The 19788-nt window shown below is 32.6% G+C and overlaps 2 protein-coding genes across 3 annotated transcripts; one reads left to right on the plus strand and one right to left on the minus strand.

Annotated features, from left to right (window-relative positions):
• The first annotated feature begins 2209 nt into the window (after positions 1–2209).
• LOC105138700 (histidine kinase 1-like) lies at positions 2210–8801 on the plus strand. Of its 2 annotated transcripts, XM_011044870.1 has the most exons (14): positions 2210–2478; positions 2628–2902; positions 3331–3573; positions 3683–4480; positions 4644–4891; positions 5053–5212; positions 5362–5488; positions 5599–5688; positions 5846–6037; positions 6125–6194; positions 6387–6429; positions 6734–6874; positions 7040–8215; positions 8314–8801. In XM_011044870.1, the coding sequence occupies exons 2-14, from the start codon at positions 2630–2632 to the stop codon at positions 8527–8529; spliced, it is 3777 nt and encodes a 1258-aa protein (XP_011043172.1). In that variant the 5' UTR covers positions 2210–2478; positions 2628–2629; the 3' UTR covers positions 8530–8801. The 2 variants fall into 2 exon arrangements, with proteins under 2 accessions (XP_011043172.1, XP_011043171.1); XM_011044869.1 differs by lacking the exon at positions 2210–2478 and having other exon boundaries at positions 2485–2902.
• Positions 8802–13721: 4920 nt separating this feature from the next.
• Positions 13722–15092, minus strand: LOC105138751 (probable indole-3-pyruvate monooxygenase YUCCA11). Its single transcript, XM_011044930.1, has 3 exons — positions 14244–15092; positions 14021–14143; positions 13722–13931 (listed from the first exon to the last, which is right to left on the minus strand). Exons 1-3 carry the CDS (start codon positions 15090–15092, stop codon positions 13722–13724), a joined length of 1182 nt encoding a protein of 393 aa, XP_011043232.1.
• Positions 15093–19788: the final 4696 nt, after the last annotated feature.

The following is a 19788-nucleotide window of genomic DNA, read 5'->3' on the forward strand; positions in this document are numbered from 1 at the left end:
AAAAAAAAAGAGCAGTAATGTAAAATAATCCTTAGCCAATGCATAATGGAACAAAAAAAACAGAATAACTTACAATTACTAGCAGAGAGGATGCCAGTGTCTGGAGCTCAAGTGATTGGGGAAAAGGATGCAGTCAACAATGAAAAATAAATGAGAGAGTTATTAGTGGTGGTTGATTGTTGAATGATTGAGAGAAAAATATTAAAGAGATTAGGGTAAATGTTGTATAGGTAATTGATGTTGATGCAGAGGATTGAACTTAAAGATAAAAATTTAATGTAATATATATATTTTAATAAAATCATGAAATTGGTTGTAAAATTATAATTTTGTTCGATTTTATTTGATTTTACTTGATTGTAGTCTGGTTTTAACAATTTTCAAATTTTCAAAATGGTTTCGTATATTTAACCTGTGTTAACTTGTAAATTATATAATTTGATTTGTGATCTGATTGTAGTCTGGTTTTAATAATTTTCAATTTTTCAATAATAATTTTTAAATTTTCAAAGTGGTTTCGCATATTTAACCTGTGTTGACTTGTAAATTATATAATTTGATTTGTGATTTTAACAATATTGGTTATATTATGTTTATCTTCCTTATTACTACTATAACTATTAAATGTAAATTAAAAAAGATCTTATAAAAAAAATGATAGAAATAATAATAAAAAAGATTGAGATTTGCTAAACCGGAAGCAAAAGGGCAGATTAGAATGCGAAAAAGAGAAAATAACTTGAGTGAAAAATAAAATAAAAAATAAGAATAAATTGAATGAAAAAAAATAAAATTGAGGTGTTTATTAATGGAATTGATAATAATATTCAGTAGAGTGGTAGAATTTGGCAAAAGCAAAACTGTGGTGTCTCCAATGGCAGAAGCTACCATGAGAGTCAATTAACAACTAATTCCATGAAAATATCACACTTGATTTTTTATAAAGCTCATCCTTATCACTCCCAAGCTCTATTGCAGTCCATTTGCCATTTTATCTTCAACCAGCACGTTCTACTTTATTCCTGTCGTTTGGAATCCTTGACTTTCTTCCTTGTTATTGCACACCGCTCCTTTCCTTGGGCTGGCTTTAACTCTATCCGCCTCGAATAATTTTAATAGTGATTATTTTTTTAATTATTTAAATAATGATTAAGTAATAAAAATTTAGAATTAAAATATTTGTTTTTTTTATAATTTCAGATTTGATTTTTTAATTACTCATACAATGGTCACTAAAAATTTATATAGTTGTTAATTTCTATTTGTTTTTTTTATAATTTCAGATTTGATTTTTTTTTTTTTTTTTATAATTTCAGATTTGATTTTTTAATTACTCATACAATGGTCACTAAAAATTTATATAGTTGTTAATTTCAATACCTGTAGAATTAGTCGTAATATACGCAAGTTGGTTCGGACACTTACGTCAATATAAAAAAAATAATAGTTATTTTTTAGAATTTTTTTAAAATATATTAAAATAATTTTTTATTTTTAAAATTTAGTATTTTAAAATAATTTAAATATATATATATATAAAATTCAAATATTTTCAAAAACAATTTCCCACAGCAAAAATAAACAGTCTTTTCAACCAAACCAAAATGGCACAACATTTTTCCACCGTGAAAACCAACAAACGGTCTCGAATCAACCAAACCAAAATGGCACTTCATTCCTGTCTGTTTTTTTTTTTTTTTTTTTTTTTTTTTGGGCCAGCAATATTTAGTCACCTCAGTAGAAAGAGGCGAGTCCACTCCACTGCGCTCAATCTCGAATCCACTCTCCAACAATGGACCAATTCCAGGAGTCAATGGTGTGAAGTACGAGGATGCCATCTCCAACAATGGACCAATTCCTCCCTAGTAATTCTGGCATGAAATGGGTTGTATCCTCCTCCAGTAACAGCAGTGACTGTCATGTATGAACCCTTCGATATTGGCTCGAATGCTAATCCAGAACAGTTGTATTCTTAATATTTTCCATCTGAATCCAAATATTTGTTTAGAGATATCCAAAAGCTATTTGAAAAAGAAATATAAATTTGAATCTCAAAAAGTCAAGAGCACTGCGGGCCTTAAGAAGGTGCCACACCTCTGTCACTGTTGATAGTGTTCTTCAACTTCAGCTGTGCCCCATAATTTGAGGCATTATTTCCTTCCTTCCTTCCTCAAAGAAGAAGATATATAAAGTGCTTTGGTGTTTTAGAGGCTGTACGCAAGGAACGAAATGTTCCAGGTCCAAGCTGACCCTCTCCAACACAAGCAATTTTCACCTCAAGAAACATGACTGGCTTTCCCACGTCTATCAAAGAGTTTCACCCATTTTTCTTCCCTCCTCAAGCTTAAATTACCAGACCACTTTACTGTTTGGAATGTACCGAGGGCTAAAAAGAGGCACGGAGTTGAGATAGGTGGCAAGGTTGTTGTGGACGAGGAATAAAAACCCACTTTAGAAAATGTGCCTTACCTTCAAGAGGTGGGGAATGACACATGTACCACGGCATATTGAACACCACACCCCATTAATCATAGACACTTACAGTCTCTCTCTCCTCCTTCTGTGTTTCTCATGCAAAGACAAAGAATAAGTTCTTGCTAATGTATCACACTTTATGCTCTTCTCAGATATGGCAGAGGAAGGAGATCGTAGGAACTACACTAGTACTGCTAGTTCTAATGATTGTTCACCTACTATAGGCACTGACACACCAATAATGGCAACTCCTTTGAGGAAAGTGTGCGCCAGAATTCGGGGTTTCGCCAGTTCTTGCAGAAAGAATACAGCTCCTTACGGTAGAAGAATTTTCTATAGAGATGTTGAACAAGACGAGTTTCAGTATGGAGACACTCACTGTCTCTCCTCTTACTACAGTGTTTTTGTAGTTCGCCTGGCTATCATGGTTGGTCTAATCTCTCTCTTTCTTTGTACTGTTGTATTCCTTATAACCTCCATCACAGAATTATGAAAAAATCAATCAAGTTTATTGATCAGTTCAGTAACATTAGGCACAAGAACATTGAAAGAAATGGGATAAATTAGCAATGGTTGTTTAGTCCAGATGGGGAAAATAATGACGACTCAGGTTCTAATCCTGCCCTTGCTATATAAAGAACTGGAAAGTGAAATTAAATGGAATTCATTGCCTATGTCAACTGGATAAGCCTTTCTCTTCCGAAATCCTTGCTTCATAGTCAATTTTCGTTTATGTTACATGATTATGGTAAGAAACTATGAACTGGCAATCAGAGAAGTAGTTTTTTTGTATGCCAGAAACTGCTGTTTTGGTCAATGAGTACAGTGTCAATTTTCTGTTAATGACCTTTGCAGGCCATGCTCGCAATTTTGATTGGTCTGCTAACAATACTAACATGGCATTTCACAAGAAGCTATACAAAAAAGTCGTTGGATACCTTGGCTTCGGGCCTTCGATATGAAATTCTGCAGCGCCCCATATTAAGAATGTGGAACATTTTGAATTCCACAGCTGAAATAACTGCAGCCCAGGTTAAGCTATCAGAGTATGTAATCAGACGGTACAGCAAGCCGACCAATCAAGCAGAGCAAGTGGAGGTTGTTGTGTTTATGATGATCTTAAAGTGCTGCCAAATCTGATCATAGAAGTAGCCTCTGGATTATTTTGAATTGTTGCATTTAACTTGTCTTTCTGCTTTTTCTACAGCTCTATGAAGTGATGAGGGATGTAACATGGGCAATGTTTTCCAGCCGAAAAGCTCTCAATGCAATAACCATAAATTATAGAAATGGTTTTGTCCAGGCTTTCCACAGGGATCATAGGAGTGACAACACATTCTACATCTACTCTGATCTTGTGAACTACTCAATCAATGCCAAGGGACCTTATGATACAAATATGCTCTCGTCGCATCAAGCATGGGATGATCAATCCATCCACGGTAACTTTTCAGCAATTTGGTATCGTGAACCACTTGATCCTATCTCAGGTGAAAAGAAAGGGAAAGCAAGTCCAATTCCACCAGATGATCTTATCAACATCGCAGGCCTTTCACAAGTACCTGATGGTGTGGCTTCATGGCATGTGGCAGTAAGCAAGTATACAGATTCACCTCTGCTTCAAGCAGCATTGCCTGTGTGGGATGCTTCCAATAAAAGCATCGTGGCCGTTGTAGGTGTTACTACTTCTCTCTACAGTGTTGGCCAATTGATGAGAGAGCTTGTTGAAGTCCATAGTGGATACATATATTTGACCTCTCAAGAGGGTTATTTACTGGCAACTTCCACAAATGCTCCTCTACTAACAAACTCAACAACAAGACCAAATCTTATAATGGCTGTCGATACCGAGGAACCAATTATAAGAATGGGAGCTCGATGGCTGGAGAAAGACTATGGAAACAAGTTAACTCCAGGTCAAATTGTTCATGTGGAGAACGCGAAACTTGGCAACCAACAATATTACATCGACTCGTTTTTTCTAAATTTAAAGAGACTCCCTATCGTAAGTATCAACCCGACTGATGTTATATAGAATTGATTTTCTTTTAAATTCCTCATTATGCCCGAGTAGAATGAAAAACAGACTAAAATGATCTTGTTTATTTTATTTGATTTCATGCTTATTGTTCGTCTTAGCATTTAGCAAGCTACTGCAATTTGTACAGGTGGGGGTGATCATCATTCCAAGAAGATATATAATGGGAAAGGTAGATGAGAGAGCATTCAAAACATTGGTTATACTCATTTCTGCATCTCTATGCATCCTAGTCATTGGATGTGTCTGCATTTTGATTCTCACTAATGGAGTATCAAAGGAGATGAAACTAAGAGCAGAACTGATAAGCCATCTTGATGCAAGGAGAAGGGCAGAGGCATCAAACAACTACAAAAGCCAGTTTCTGGCAAACATGAGGTAAATGACTTCTTGTCACTGTAGTAATCTGTTTATGAGCTTAAATATTCAATTAGGCCTCTCAAATTTGGATGACTTCCACGAAGTTAGAGTACCCTGAAGATGTTTTTTGTTCTTGAGCATTAACGGAAGTAAATATTCGTTTCATTTTTGAACTACAGTCACGAATTGAGGACTCCCATGGCTGCAGTGATTGGCCTGCTGGACATTCTTATCTGTGATGATTGTCTCACAAATGAACAATATGCAACTGTTACGCAGATCAGAAAATGCTCTACAGCTCTACTCCGGCTTCTTAACAACATACTGGATCTTAGCAAGGTGAGATACTAACAATAGCCAAGCAATTGTTAACACTTCTAACAGTGACAAAGATGTTAAGATGGTTGCTAAACCAACACAAACCAGAACATCCAATGCTCAATAAGTCACAGAAAGTCATTTTCACCAACCATTTCGAAATTATACAGGTTGAATCTGGAAAATTGGTTTTGGAAGATGCTGAGTTTGACTTGGGAAGAGAACTTGAAGGACTTATTGACATGTTCTCTGTTCAGTGCATTAACCACAATGTTGAGGCTGTTTTGGATCTCTCTGGTACGTTTTTAATAATTTTCACTGTTCATTAACTATCATGTATCAATCACATGATCATTAACCTCTTTCTGTTTCTGATGTTCATTGCTATTTACATTTTCTGTATGCAGATGATATGCCGAAATTAGTTCGAGGAGACTCTGCCAGAGTTGTTCAAATATTTGCAGATCTGATAAGCAATTCTATAAAGTTTACGACAAGTAAGTTCAACAACTGCACTGCTAACTTTCCCCAGATTTTATCATGCGTACCAGAAAATTGTAATTGAACAAGGGACAAACTCATCTCATTATGATCAAATAACAATGTGTATTCAACTTTGTCTTGCACAACTTAACTCTCAAAAATGACTTTCAGCGGGTCACATTATTCTGCGTGGTTGGTGTGAGAACTTCAATACATATAATGACGCACGGTTTCATCTAGATCAGAAGAAAATGCGCTGTGCACCTAAGCCAAAACTTAGGCAACAAGGGAATCATATGAAGAAGGCCTGGAAGAAGGACAACAAAACGATTCTTTGGTTTGAAATTGATGACACAGGCTGCGGTATGAACCTCAAAAAATGTCTGAAACCATATAAAATCTCTTCCATTTATGTATTATTTCTAACAATGTTTTTCTGTGTATCTGCAGGAATTGATCCCAGCAAATGGGAGTCTGTATTCGAAAGCTTTGAACAAGCTGATCCATCAACAACTAGATTGTAAGTAGATGAAACAAGTTTTAACTGGCCACAACTGGTTTGATTCATCGATTGAATATTTTACCTAAGTTGTATTGAAGTTGATACTTGATAGTTGAACTGCCAAAATAGGCATATGAATATATTAAGCAAATCTAAGATCCATAACTGAGTTTCTTACATTTTCTGGTTTTTAACAATTCTCCATTTCAGGCATGGCGGCACTGGTCTTGGACTATGCATAGTTAGAACTTTGGTGAGTAAACTCCACATTCATATGAGATTCCAAAGCATTAAATAGAAAATCAAATTAAATATGCACACAAACAAACAAAGATTCCCGGACTCAAAGATTATCTTTAGACTACCAGCTGCATGCCTAAAACTTAATTAGATAAAGGTCCTAGTAGTGTTTAGGTACTCCTATACAGCTAATAACTAATATCTTGCAGAATTTATGAAGAGAAAAATTACCATCCTAATCCTTTTTATGCTTCCAAATCTATAGCAGCTTACTGTGATTGACTTCTTTAACTTTTCCTAATTGTTGGGGAGGACAGGTTAACAAGATGGGTGGAGAAATAAAGGTTGTGAAGAAGAATGGACCTGGAACTCTAATGCGACTATACTTGCTTCTCAATACAGCTGCAGATGGTGCAGACCTACAATGCCAAATAGATTTTTCCAGTCAAAATATTGTGGTGAGTAAGCTTGCATTCTTCAGAAACAAGTTGTAAGCTTCTTCTTTGTCAATGTTTTTATGATATTTTACAGATAAGTTTTTTTAAAAAAACACCTGGGCTTGTTACTCTCTCCTCAGCAATCACCAAATCCTGCGTGCTTATATTGCATAACTGTAATTGTAGGTTCTGTTGGCACTGTATGGCAGCATGGGCAGAGTTATTATGTCCCAATGGTTGCATAAAATTGGATTGGCCACTTTAGGAGTTTCTGATTGGAATGAATTGACACAAGTTCTTCGGAAACTCTTTCATGTCAGAAGACGTGAGAATGGCTTTGATGTTAATTTTTCTTTGAATGAACCATTAAAATCTGAAGTGCTTAATATTGAAGACATGAAGGACCCTATGTTCATCATAGTTGTTGATATAGGGTTGCTTGACTTGAGCACAGACATATGGAAGGAACAAATTAACTTCCTCGATAAATTCTCTGGAAAAGCCAAGTTTGCATGGATGCTCAATCATGATACTGCAAATGCAATAAAGATGGAGCTTCGCAAGAAGGGGCATCTACTGATGGTTAATAAACCGCTTTACAAGGCCAAAATGATTCACATTTTGGAAACTGTCATAAAGGAGAAAGATCTTGAGCATCAAAAGAAAAGTTTGAATGCTGCAAGAGCTACGGTGAAGGATGGTGACATGCATGAATGTCTTGAGATTGATTCCACTCATTTTGACACTGCCAGCTCTGAAGAATCTGATACGGCTGAAATGGGCAAATCCAATTCTCCAAGCACATTTCATCTCAGAGAAAAACAAAAGGAAACAGAAAAGATCGCAACTGAATCACAGTGCCAATCATTTAAGAAGTGCTTAGTTGAATTGGCTGATGTTGAAGCAGAAGCAAGAGAAGTTCCATGTCAAATTAGGCCCAATTTACAAAGTACCCAATATGGAAAAGATATGCTAGTCTGCAACAAGCAAGCACTCTTTTCAACTGCAACTCAAAATGAGAGTTCTAAACACGAAGAACGAATTTCAGAAAGCAGTAGTCATAAAGAACAAGGCAATTCATATTCAAACAAAGCTGGGAGTCAACAGAAGGCTCTTGATGGCTTACGGATTCTGCTTGCAGAAGATACTCCTGTTCTTCAGAGAGTTGCAACCATCATGCTAGAAAAAATGGGGGCTAAAGTTATTGCAGTCGGAGATGGACTGCAAGCAGTAGAAGCTCTAAATTGCGTTTTGAGTGAAAAAGATCTCAAGAGGGAATCCCCAGGAGATGATGGAGAGAGAGGTTTACAAACTGATATTCAGGAACCCCCACCATATGACTTGATCCTAATGGACTGTCAGGTAAGAAATGGTAACAGAAGGTGATACTTTGTTCTGTCTAACATTGATCATGTACTTAAATTTAGTCTATAAACTAATTCTGATTGATTTTGTGCCAGATGCCAAAGATGGATGGTTATGAAGCAACAAAAGCAATCAGGAAATCAGAAACTGGAACTGACTTGCACATTCCTATTGTTGCATTGACGGCTCACGCCATGTCGTCAGATGAAGCCAAATGCTTGGAGGTTGGCATGGATGCTTATCTAACGAAGCCAATTGACTACAAGTTGATGGTTTCCACCATTCTATCACTCACTAAAAGAACAGCCTAACCTTTTTTGTCACTTGCCATGCAAAAGCTAACCACAGAAGGGCAGCACTATTAAAGCAAATATAACAAGCTAGTTAAATGTACAAGTATATACTACCCCTTTGTCCTTGTAGTTTTTCATATCAAGGGTTTTTGTTTCGTTTCCGAGTTCTTGTTTGCAATAACGTAAAAGTTGTACAGCTTGTAACTCACGGTTTTAGGCCCTTGATTTTGTATTGCATGCAAGTTATAGAGCTATGAATTCCCAAAAAAAAAAAAAAAACAAAAAGAAAAGACTTGAAGATATATACTTAGTCTCTCTGATTCAAGAAACCAAAAGGATGATACTAAAATTAACATCCAATCAATCAGATTTGGTTGTTCTCATGTTTGAAAGGAACATGACTATTCGAGTTCCTTGTCGGACATGAGAGAATTCGGAAGGTGAAAATGAAGCACAAATGTCGACAAACAACACCATAATGCACTGCTAGTAGGTACGACATGCCTGCCAACTTAAAGAAATCATGTCACTTTGGTCCAGATAGAACAGAAGGCAGCAATCGAGTAAATTCTGCAAGCATTGTCTTTAATAGTGGACTTGATAATTTGTAGTCAAGGTTACTTTCAATTTCCATAACACCTTCCAAAACAGTAACCACAGCTGAAATAGAACTGCTCAGCCAGATCCATCAATTTTCCTCAGAAAAACTCTCCAAGAATTTGGAGGGAGTTGGGCAGGTAGAAGTTGGTATATTTATATGAACTCATAACATAACAGAGGAAGTGGAAAACATTATCCGGCTTCCAAGGAATCTTCGTGGATTCCGAGCTGGTTAGATAGATTATCTTATGTCAACCCAGCTCCAAGAGGAGGGAAAATCAAAATGTTGTCATATGGGAATTTGTAAAGGATCATCTTTTACCCTCTGTGGAATTAGTTTAGGTCATTCCAGGATGGTTACTTTCTATAGCTGGTTGAGTAGGTGAGGTTGAGGACTTTGGATTCTTTTTTAGAAGGTGAAGGTTCAGAACTGCTTGAAAGATCATTGTTATTATTAACATGTAATAAAAGAGTTCGGCTTTTCACTGTAGAGTGAATAGCCAATCACTGTTTCACTTTGACTTTCAAAGGTATTGAGTATTTTTTTCATTTAATAGATTTTTTAATTTATTTTTTAATATTAAATTTATTGGATATAAAGTTTTATAATTTATTTTTTTATAAAGCTATCACCGTTTCATTATATGAATTACGAGTTTTGCGAATTAGTAATGTTGATTTAGATAAATTATTTATTTATTTTTTTTGTAACTTCATCCTTTAAAATTGAGTTAATTAAAAATTAAATTTTATAATTTTTTTTGATTCACTTTATATAAGCTTATTCTAGTTTTCTCACCACGGTTTTGCAATAGAACCCAGATTGAATCGAGTCATTTTTTATCCATCTTTTATACGATTTCTTTACAATTTAATCTTTTAAAATTAGATTGATTGAGAATTGAAATTTATAATTTTTTTTCTTTAGAGTTATTATAGTCTTATGACCCAAATTGTGGGTTAGACCGGTTGACTCAAGTTTAGTTTATCTTTTTAGTTGATTTCTTTTTAATCTCATCCTTCAATATTAAGTTGATTGGATATTAATCTTCATAATTTATTTTGGTTTGCATTCTATGATGTTATCTTGATCTCACGATCCGGGTCACAAGTTCAGTCAATTAACTTAGGTGGTTTTTGTGTTTTTTTTTTTTAATTTTTTCCTTTAACATTGAGTTGATTGAGAATTAAATTTTATAATTTATTTCAATTTGCTATATATGATATTATTATGGTTTTATGACCCATTTTGACTAATTAATCTTAGTTGACTTGACTTACTTTTTTAGTTAAGTTTTATTTTTAGTTTTATTATTTAATATCAAGTTAATTGAGAATTGGGTTCAATAATTTTATATTATTTTCTTTTTATATGTTTATCAGAGTCTATTGACCTGAATAACAGATTTAACAAGTTAATTTAAGTTGATATAATATGTTGTTTTTTCAATATTTAAAAAAAATATTATGATTTTTTTCAAGTCAAACTATATTTTTATCAATTATTCAGGTTATTTTTAAAAATGTTAAGTCGATTAGGTCACATCATGACAATTCTTATATAATTTTTTTTAAAATAAATATTAAAAACACTTAAATATTTTTTTCACATTGAAAAAATAATTCAACGCATAATGTATAAATAGAGTAAACAATCATCTAGTCATATTATCTAAAGTAGCAGGAGAAGGAAGATTTAAGGATGAAAGTTCCAAGTCTGAATCATCTAAGAAGTTTAGATTTTTATTCCCATTTCATCCACCTTGAAAAAATGATCAAAATGGAAACTAAAAATGAGAAAACAAAGAGATACTCAATGGGAGTTGGAAAGCAATGGATGCATGAGAAAGTCAAAGAAATATTGGTTAGTTGTGATAAAGAAAAGGAAGTAAAAGAGGAAGCGAGAGGATGAAATACGAAAGAAAGAAAATGATTGATAGAAAGGTTTTTTATTTTTTTATTTTTTTGTCAAATTAGCACAATAAACATAAAATATTGCAAGAATAACACCATTTAAAAAAAAAATTGATGAAATAATATAATTTGACCTTGTCACACTTTTAAAATATGACAAGGTGAAAGTTGAATCCAATTGTATTAATCAATCGACTATTTTCTATAAAAATCATAATTTTATGAACCTTTTTTTATATAAATATATTTTATGAGTTAAAATATACATCTTTATCTAACTTGTATACTTAAAAATAGACTTCAATTAAAATTTCAAAAAGTTATTATTCAGATGGTAATTATCTACTATTTTTCAATGTCAATGATATAGTCGGGCTTGTAATAACGAGTGATTATAAGCATTTAGGTATGACTCTGCCATAACTAAATAAAAATCTGTCCTAAACATATTACGTTAATGGCATAACAAATATATTTATGGACCAATAAGCCAGATGCATGCTTAAGAAGAGGTATGATCGCGCCAGACTAGAATAATAGATCAAAGGGGTCCTTACTTTTATTTTATATCACACACACACACAAATAGCTCAAATATATAATATTACTCTTTTATTAATATTGAATAATAAATAGTACTTGAATAATAAATACCCAAAACTTGATGAAATGCATATAAATATCTAATTTTTTTATACAATGAATATGTGGTAGGGGTCATCTCAATGAGTTGCTTTATAAGATTGGTAGGGCAAAATAGAAAAAGGAAGTCACTATCTAGTTTTATAGTAACTAAAAGCTCTAATTGGTCTTTAGAATTTCTTAGATAAACGGCTGATTACAATTAAAAAATATTAAAATCTTGCATTTATTTTAATAAAAAAAATACTCATATGATGCTTCCATGTTTAAAAAAATACTCATACGTGTGTTTATTGTTAAAGGTGATAGGTTATCCAAACATAAAATAATGATCTGAGATCTAGGTCCAATAACATAACCTAATTCTCACCTTTAAAGTGTGGATCTTTACGTGGTTGTATTGACTTAGCTAAAATCCTCTCGCAAAAATAGAGAGAAATATATCACAAGAGTGATATTTACAGTTAGATATTACAAAGAAAATATTTATATGATTTGTATTAATAAAAAACAAAGACACAACTTTCAAAGATTATTTTTTAAAGGATTTTACCATTCATATATTGGTTATTTGATAAAAATAATAATGATAAATTATTATTTTAAAAAATAAAAAGTCTCAACCTCAAAAGGGCAGGGCTCTTTTTAAGAATCTTACCATCCATAGGGTTGATTCATTGAAAAAAATAAAAATGAAATAGTTTTTTTTTTTGAAAAGGCAATCAACACATGACGGTACAAAGAAAAGAAAATTCACATATAATAATATCACATAGACTTAAAAACATTTTAAATATAAAAATCACTCAAATAAATATCTAAATAACAAATGGAAGAAAAAAATAACATCTTTAACCTTAAAGACATGAAGAATAAAAACACAAGAAAAAATAATGATACATGTCATGTATGTGCCAGGAGTTTGGAAAACAAAATCAATGGTGATGTGTGCCTTACAGATGCTGGAAGCAAGGCAGGTTATAGGTTGTATACTACACATTTTGATGACAGGAAAGGTGTGTGACCAACTATATTGGTCGTGCCACTGATCTTCATCTACCTATTTGCACTAGCAGTGTGGTTTATTGTTGTTCATGGTGGGAGATCGAGCATCAGAAAGCTTTGATAAGTCTATTTTCTCTCTCTACTTATTGGTCATTAATAAAGTTGATATTAATGTACTTTATCTATGAGGAAGGAGAGATAACTAATGTGAGGTGTTGGTTGTTATGGTTACTCTTGCCACTGTGTTGTTCAGATTTTAATGGGGTGAAGAATGGTTGATCTAGTTTGATATTTTTTTCTGATTGTCACTTTTTTTGCTTTATTTTTTTTTATTTTGGCATGGGTTTGATTTTTTGTATAAAGATTTTTATCTTTTTTCTATGGGGTGTTTTTGTGTCTCTGACTTGTGTGTTAATCTCTATTTATATTGTTAGGGTTTTTGTCAAAACAAGAAATATCAAAATATAAATATTTTTACATTATTTTCTCCATGAATGAGATCTCCTTGTACTATTATTTTCCAATCTTGTTTACATCTTTATTTCTATTTTCCTCATTTTTATAATCTTACATCATTTGGGTTTTTCATTTCTCTCATGCTTATATTGTTTTGTTAGTTAATCTTTTTTATTTATAATAGATAAAATGATAAAATAAAAAATAAAAAACAAATATGGTATAGGAATACACATTGTGGATATCCATTGTTATCCGTAATGAATAAGATAAAAAATATAAATATAAATAATTAAAAAAAAAACTATTACAAGTAATAACAATATATAAAAATTGAAAAAAAAAACACAATCAAAATAGATGCGGTGAACTAAAAGTACATTAATCTTAATTTGTGAGAGCAAGCTTACGAAGAGGTTGACATAACAACTGGGATTCTCGCGGATTGGAGCTTTTTAAAAGACAAAAAACCGTAATTTATCTTATTTTATAGTAAAAAAACAGAAGACCATAGCTCCAAATATAGGTTTAGAAAACGTACTTCCCTAACAAATGACACAATATTACAACGCCAATGATTGGTATTGCAAGATTCAACAAACCCTAGCGTCCGGAATTCCAATTAATATTCGTTCATTTCTCAATGCCAAGTCAATGTCTTTTGCGATATTTTGTGAGTCAACTGAGATACCAAACAGTCCTCTTCTAGCAAACCCAGAACAATAAAGGCCATTTTTTCCTTTCCAGATGTTAGGGAAGCATAGTTTTGGCATTCCATTTCCATCAAAAAGGTCTTGGCCACCCTGCAACGATGATGAAAGACATTTTTAGAAGCTAATTAACCAAGATTAGAGCACACGGTCAACATATTTTGAAGAAGAAAATGCAATACCTTGAGCCAGTGTCTCACAGTACTTTTGTAGCCAGTAGCGAAGATAATGGCATCAAATTGTTTAACTTCCCCATTGGCAAACTCGATTTTGCTTCCTTGGATGCCTCTTATGGATGGAAACACCTAGAGATCATAACTAGTGTCATCATTGAAATACAACAAAATGATCATCTGTTATGGAAATTAATTAAGAGTTAATTTTGTACGTAAATTTAATATTTACCTGAACCTCTTTTCTTCTAATCTTTTCCACAGCCCCAACATCGATTGTAGGGGTTCGACCGACACTTTGTTTTATATAAAACGATCCTCTTGTGGGTCTTGGAAAGCCGTAATTTGAAATATCTCCATGCTTCAGCTTGCTCAGTAAGACAACTATGAAGTCCACTATGTTGCATGGGACGCCATAGCTCAACAAACGCATACCAATATACACAATATTTGTGGTGAGGACATGCACTGGACTGCGAGCAACGATCGAAGTCTTGACGCCCCAGTTTGATAAATCACAAGCAATCTCCATTCCTGAATTCCCACAACCAACAACTAATACAGCTTTGCCCTTGTATTTTTGGCCATTTTCGTACTTGCTTGAGTGAATGAACTCTCCACCAAAACTATCAAGCCCGGACACCTCAGGAATAAACCCTTTACTATTCTCACCGGTTGCGACCACAAGAAACTTTGCGACGTATTCTTCATGCACGTTTAGATCTGCTTTCTTAGCCTTGATATGCCACTTTCCACTTTCTTCATCATGATAGGCAGACTCAACAGCCGTATTGCATCGCGGATTAATCCTAAAATGAGACACATAGCTGTGCAAGTAATCAATGAAACCCCTCCTAGGGACAAATGTGGGTGCATCAGATGGGAAAGGCATGGAGGGAAGTTCACAGTATTCCTTCGCGAGGTGCAACTTTAGACGGTCATAAGCCCTCTTTTGCCACAGAGAGGCATAAAAATCCTCTCTTTCAAGGACAATGTTAGGGATGGAGAGACGGTTGAGGCATGCAGATGTTGCTAGCCCAGCAGGTCCTGCACCTACAATGACCACATCAACTTCTTCCATTAGAAATACTAAAACAAGGGCTTAGAAACCTTGAGATTAATCTGCTTGATATATATATATTTTGAGTGTGAGAAATAGAAATGTGGCTGCTCAATTTCATGCATTTATACAAGAGCATGAATGTGATATTCTCACCCAAACTTCATCCAGCAATGGAAAGCTTCTTCTTTTTTTTTCCTTATCCGCATGAGTTTTCTTATCATCTGATTAGATTACGTTGCCCCTCTCAACAATAGACAAATAATAGTGAATAAACAATTTCAAAGTGTTTTTTTTTAAATATATTAAAATAATTTTTTTATTTTTTTTAAATTTATTTTTAACATAGCACATAAAACATAAAAGATATAAAAACAAAACAAAAATAATAATTTTTTACTGTATAATCTTTGAGCTGGATTTCCAAATACTACCCTTTACGACAGTTATTTATTAAAGAGGGAGAAGGTTACAGGTATCCTAATCTTAAAAAGTAGTGTAAAAGGGGATAGATAATAAACATTAGGGTTATGAAGAGCAGTTAAGGTAATTCCTAAAACCAATTGAACCTAGCTAGATTTTATTTCTTATCTGGTCATTGGTACTAGCGACTTCCGAAATTAAGAATGCTGGTGCATAGACGTTGCTAAAATGCATGGATTTCTTTGGTGTCATGTATGGGATTAATTTTAAGCAAGTTCATTGTTTGATAATCCTATCGGCATTGGGCAAAATTATTTCTATATTAGATGCAATCCATAACTAGATTACCTTTTTCTTGTCTTTGACACTATCTGTTTGTCTTTTTTAGAAAAGTTATTTTAGATACGATGATTGTTGTCATGGCTGTTATATACGTTACTATGATTATATATAATTATGTGCATTAAATATTTTTATATGTAAAACAAATTAATATTTTAAAATTATGTTTAAATTAAAAAAAAGAGTAGATTTGTTTTCTTAAGATAAAGAATCCTTAATCAAATTTGAATCAGAATACATATTCTGATAAACTGAATGTTATGGTGATGAAAAAGTTATGAAAAGTTAAATTGTGTTGCTTAAATTGAGATGTGGAGGGATGATTATTTGTTGTAGAGAAAAATTTGATAAGGAAGAAGTAGAAATCGGAGTAGGGGGCAGGATGGTCAAGCACCAGATCATGAATTATATTACTGATGGATTGACCAACATAATTGTTCTAATGGTAACTTTGTCAACAATTATATGAGTATAAATATCATATTACCATATAATTTGTCTTTCTGAATCCCACTATAATACCATTTGTAATATCGGGGGTCTATACCAATGGAAGTTTTGTGTCGAGATATTCATAGATAAATTGTATTGTCAGTCTAATTCTGTCGGTAACTTCTTCTGTAAAACTTACCTTTATTGTACTATTTGACTTTTTTATCCATTCTATTCCAAGAGCAGTTCTCTCAATATATACTGATGATATATTCCTATCAGTGTTTACCAATAGATTTAGTGATGAAAAATTCAATCAGTAAATGTCACCGTAATATATTAAAGAAAAATTTTTATCAGTATTTCTGTTTATATTTATCAATTTTCTAGTAGCGGAAAAGTATGAATATTCTATTCAATATAAATATTTGTATATTAACTTATAAGCTAAGATAGGAATTATAATAAAATATTAAATTGGCTTTTTCATTGAAAACCACGCATGCTTCTAATATTAGATATTTATCTCTTTCTAATCTCCCACCATGCTTTCTAAGGTTAATAATTTGGTCACTTTTCTAGTATATTTACAGCAACTATGTATGTGAACTTTGCCTTTTAATTACATAGGACTATAACTTAGCCTTCTACTAATTAATGTATAAATTTATGCCAAATTCAAACTATAAACATATACTTAAGAGCTTTTTTGTTTCTTAAGATGGGCTTTAGAATTCGATGCTCAAATTAGTGATTTTTGTTGTTGTCTTTCAATTGCTTTCTTAATCATTTTACTAATTAAATTTATATTCTATGGATATATTTTTATAAATTATTTTTTTCTTACAGTTTTTTGTATTATTTTCAAGCTTATCTCTTTATTCAATGGTATACATATACTATTACAAAAATTGATGTATTAATGAAATATGTTATGTCTAATATGTAGGAGAATGTAAACATATGAGAAAAAAATTATGAAGATAATTATGTATATTTGAAAAGTTTTGTTTTTTGAAATTGAATGTAAATGTAATTATTAATTATTTTACACAGCAGTTTCTTTTACACAGTGTCACGTTTGATACTTGTTTACCCCTTTCATTTTAGTACACGATTCTGCAGTGACTCTTTAATTGAGTCCTGAATTTCATCGCGCCAAAGCTCTTTTCTTTCATTTTAGTTTATAGTTCTCTAATAACCCTTTAATTTAGTGCTAACTTTAATCTCACCTAAGCCCAATAAAAGCCTAATTAGAGAGAGAAGAAGGGAAGAGAAAAGAAAGAGAAAATTGGCCAACTAAGTTAGTACATTATTATTATATCCAAGACCTAGGTTATAAATTTAGTAGTTAAATCAAGTTAACTAGGTGTGATCTAATAAGTTGTGTCTCGATATTAAAAAAAAAATGTCACCTAAATTATTTTTAAAGCCAAACCATATTTTTACCAAACATTCGTGTTGTCTTTAGACTTACCAAATCGACTTAACTACATCATGGAAACTCGGATATATTGGCGCGTATTTTACACGCACCAAAAAACTTGTGCCCTATTTGTTCAATTTAATCCCCTATTCTATAATAACTCTTCAATTAAGTCTTAAATTTCATCCCACTGGAGTGCAAACCTTTTTCTTTCAATTTAGTCTTTAATTATTTACAAAGTCTTTAATTTACTCCTAAATTTTATCCCCCCAAGCCCAATAAAGGCTTAATTAGGGAGAGAAGTAGGGAAGGGAAAAGAAAAGAATAACTAATCAATCAGGTTAGTGCATTGTGGTTGTCATATTATTTAGGTTATAAATTTTATGGTTAACATGGGTCGAATGAGGGTGATCAAATGTATTATTATTTCAAATGTCACCTTGAGTAAAGAAAATAAAGTCAACCCGTATTTTATTAGCAATCTGGGTATGTGGCATCTCCCACAGTATTTAGTTTGAAGCTCCGACTAGGAAAGGATTTGGGTAAAAAAGTTTAAAGATGGAACCTCTAAACCAAATTTAATGATATCATCAAAGAGTTCCCTATATATTGCTCATTTTCTTTTATGTTAAAAAAATGCCTTTTAAAGCTTTTTAATTGAATCCTGAATTTCATCCCACTTGAGCTGAAGTCCAACCAATGAGAGAATAGGGGAAGGGAAAAGAAAAGGACCATTGACAAACCAAGTTATCACATTATTGTCATGATTATAACTCGAGTTGATTAGGGGTGATTCAATATATCACTCTCAATATTAAAAAAAAAAGATCTTATCTTGAATTTTTTTTAGCTAACTATATTTTTACTAGTCATCTATGTTGCATTTGGATTCATCAAATTGATCGAGTCACGTTGTGACAACTTTCACATCATTTAATTTGAAGCTTAGGTTAGATAAGAAATCGAGTTGAGAGGTTTCAGTTTTGGGTCAGGTCTAATAACAATATCAAAAAGTTCCCCTCAACCTGCCCCTTTTTTATATTAAAATGAAAGTTTAGACAATATAATTTTATACAAAAAGATGTTGGTTCTAATAATTCGCTAAATCTAAGTTTATTTGGGTTTAGCACATAGTCAAAATCAAATTAATATGTTAGATTTGACATATTGCTAGACCCATATATTGGTGGGTTACTACCTTGTTATCAATCTTTTTAGACAAGATTTTAGTTTTTTTTTCACACTGTCAAAAATGCCCTGATCAGTTTCCATTTTATTTGTTATAAGACTATTATAAGCATTAATAAATGGAAATGCCCTGATAACCATTCCATTTATAAAATAAATTTCCATAAAGAAGTTATGTCATGATGGTGTCGTATAATACATCATATGCTAATGATTGTATATAAAAACTATCACTTGTAGAGTGGTGCCAGAAAATTGAATCTACATCCATATTCATAGAGGAATGAGGGTAAATTGCCATTACCATGCGCACTTGTATGGGGAGAAAATCAATAAAGGTCTCCCATCTCCATTGATTGTTAGGAAGAATTAATAGATCAAAAATAAACATGTCTCTCAAAACCATTGGAATCTCTTGCACTGCATGCTGGATTAACTGCTCGACCCATCCAAAACAATGCATGCAAGCCTATCCACTTCCAATAAACCAACCTCTACCATTAATCACTAGAGGTCAAACTTTGTAGATTGCTTCCATGAAGAGGAATCCTTTCATTTAGCCTACATATGAAGGATCTAATTAGCAAACTTCTGCTGCATATCCTCAAGAATCGTTACATATGTTAGAAATATTTAGGGTGGAAACAAATATGGAGTTAAGTTAGAGGCGTGAAAATACTATCTTTAAGGTGCTTATTTATCCCATGCAGAGATAACTAATTAGTACTTAAAAGTATATTTTTATCAAGGTTTTATATCATCATTTTGCACTCGAAGTATCAATAACTCCTTAACTAAAGCATGTTTTATAATAATATATCTAATAATATAAGATACCTTTAATTTATGGTAAATGTTCATTTTAAATGCAGGCCTATCACATAAATAAAAGGATTGATTGATGAC

The sequence above is a fragment of the Populus euphratica genome, unplaced genomic scaffold (assembly GCF_000495115.2).
Source record: "Populus euphratica unplaced genomic scaffold, PopEup_1.0 scaffold82.1, whole genome shotgun sequence".
Taxonomy (NCBI): domain Eukaryota; kingdom Viridiplantae; phylum Streptophyta; class Magnoliopsida; order Malpighiales; family Salicaceae; genus Populus; species Populus euphratica.

Coding starts and splice junctions, on each gene's coding strand:
- LOC105138700 (XM_011044869.1), top strand. CDS start 2,615: ATGCTCTTCTCAGATATGGCAGAGGAAGGAGATCGTAGGAACTACACT. Junction 2,903..3,330: donor TAGTTCGCCTGGCTATCATG/GTTGGTCTAATC, acceptor TGACCTTTGCAG/GCCATGCTCGCAATTTTGAT. Junction 3,574..3,682: donor ATCAAGCAGAGCAAGTGGAG/GTTGTTGTGTTT, acceptor CTTTTTCTACAG/CTCTATGAAGTGATGAGGGA.
- LOC105138751 (XM_011044930.1), bottom strand. CDS start 15,092: ATGGAAGAAGTTGATGTGGTCATTGTAGGTGCAGGACCTGCTGGGCTA. Junction 14,144..14,243: donor TTAGAAGAAAAGAGGTTCAG/GTAAATATTAAA, acceptor TATGATCTCTAG/GTGTTTCCATCCATAAGAGG. Junction 13,932..14,020: donor CTGTGAGACACTGGCTCAAG/GTATTGCATTTT, acceptor TCATCGTTGCAG/GGTGGCCAAGACCTTTTTGA.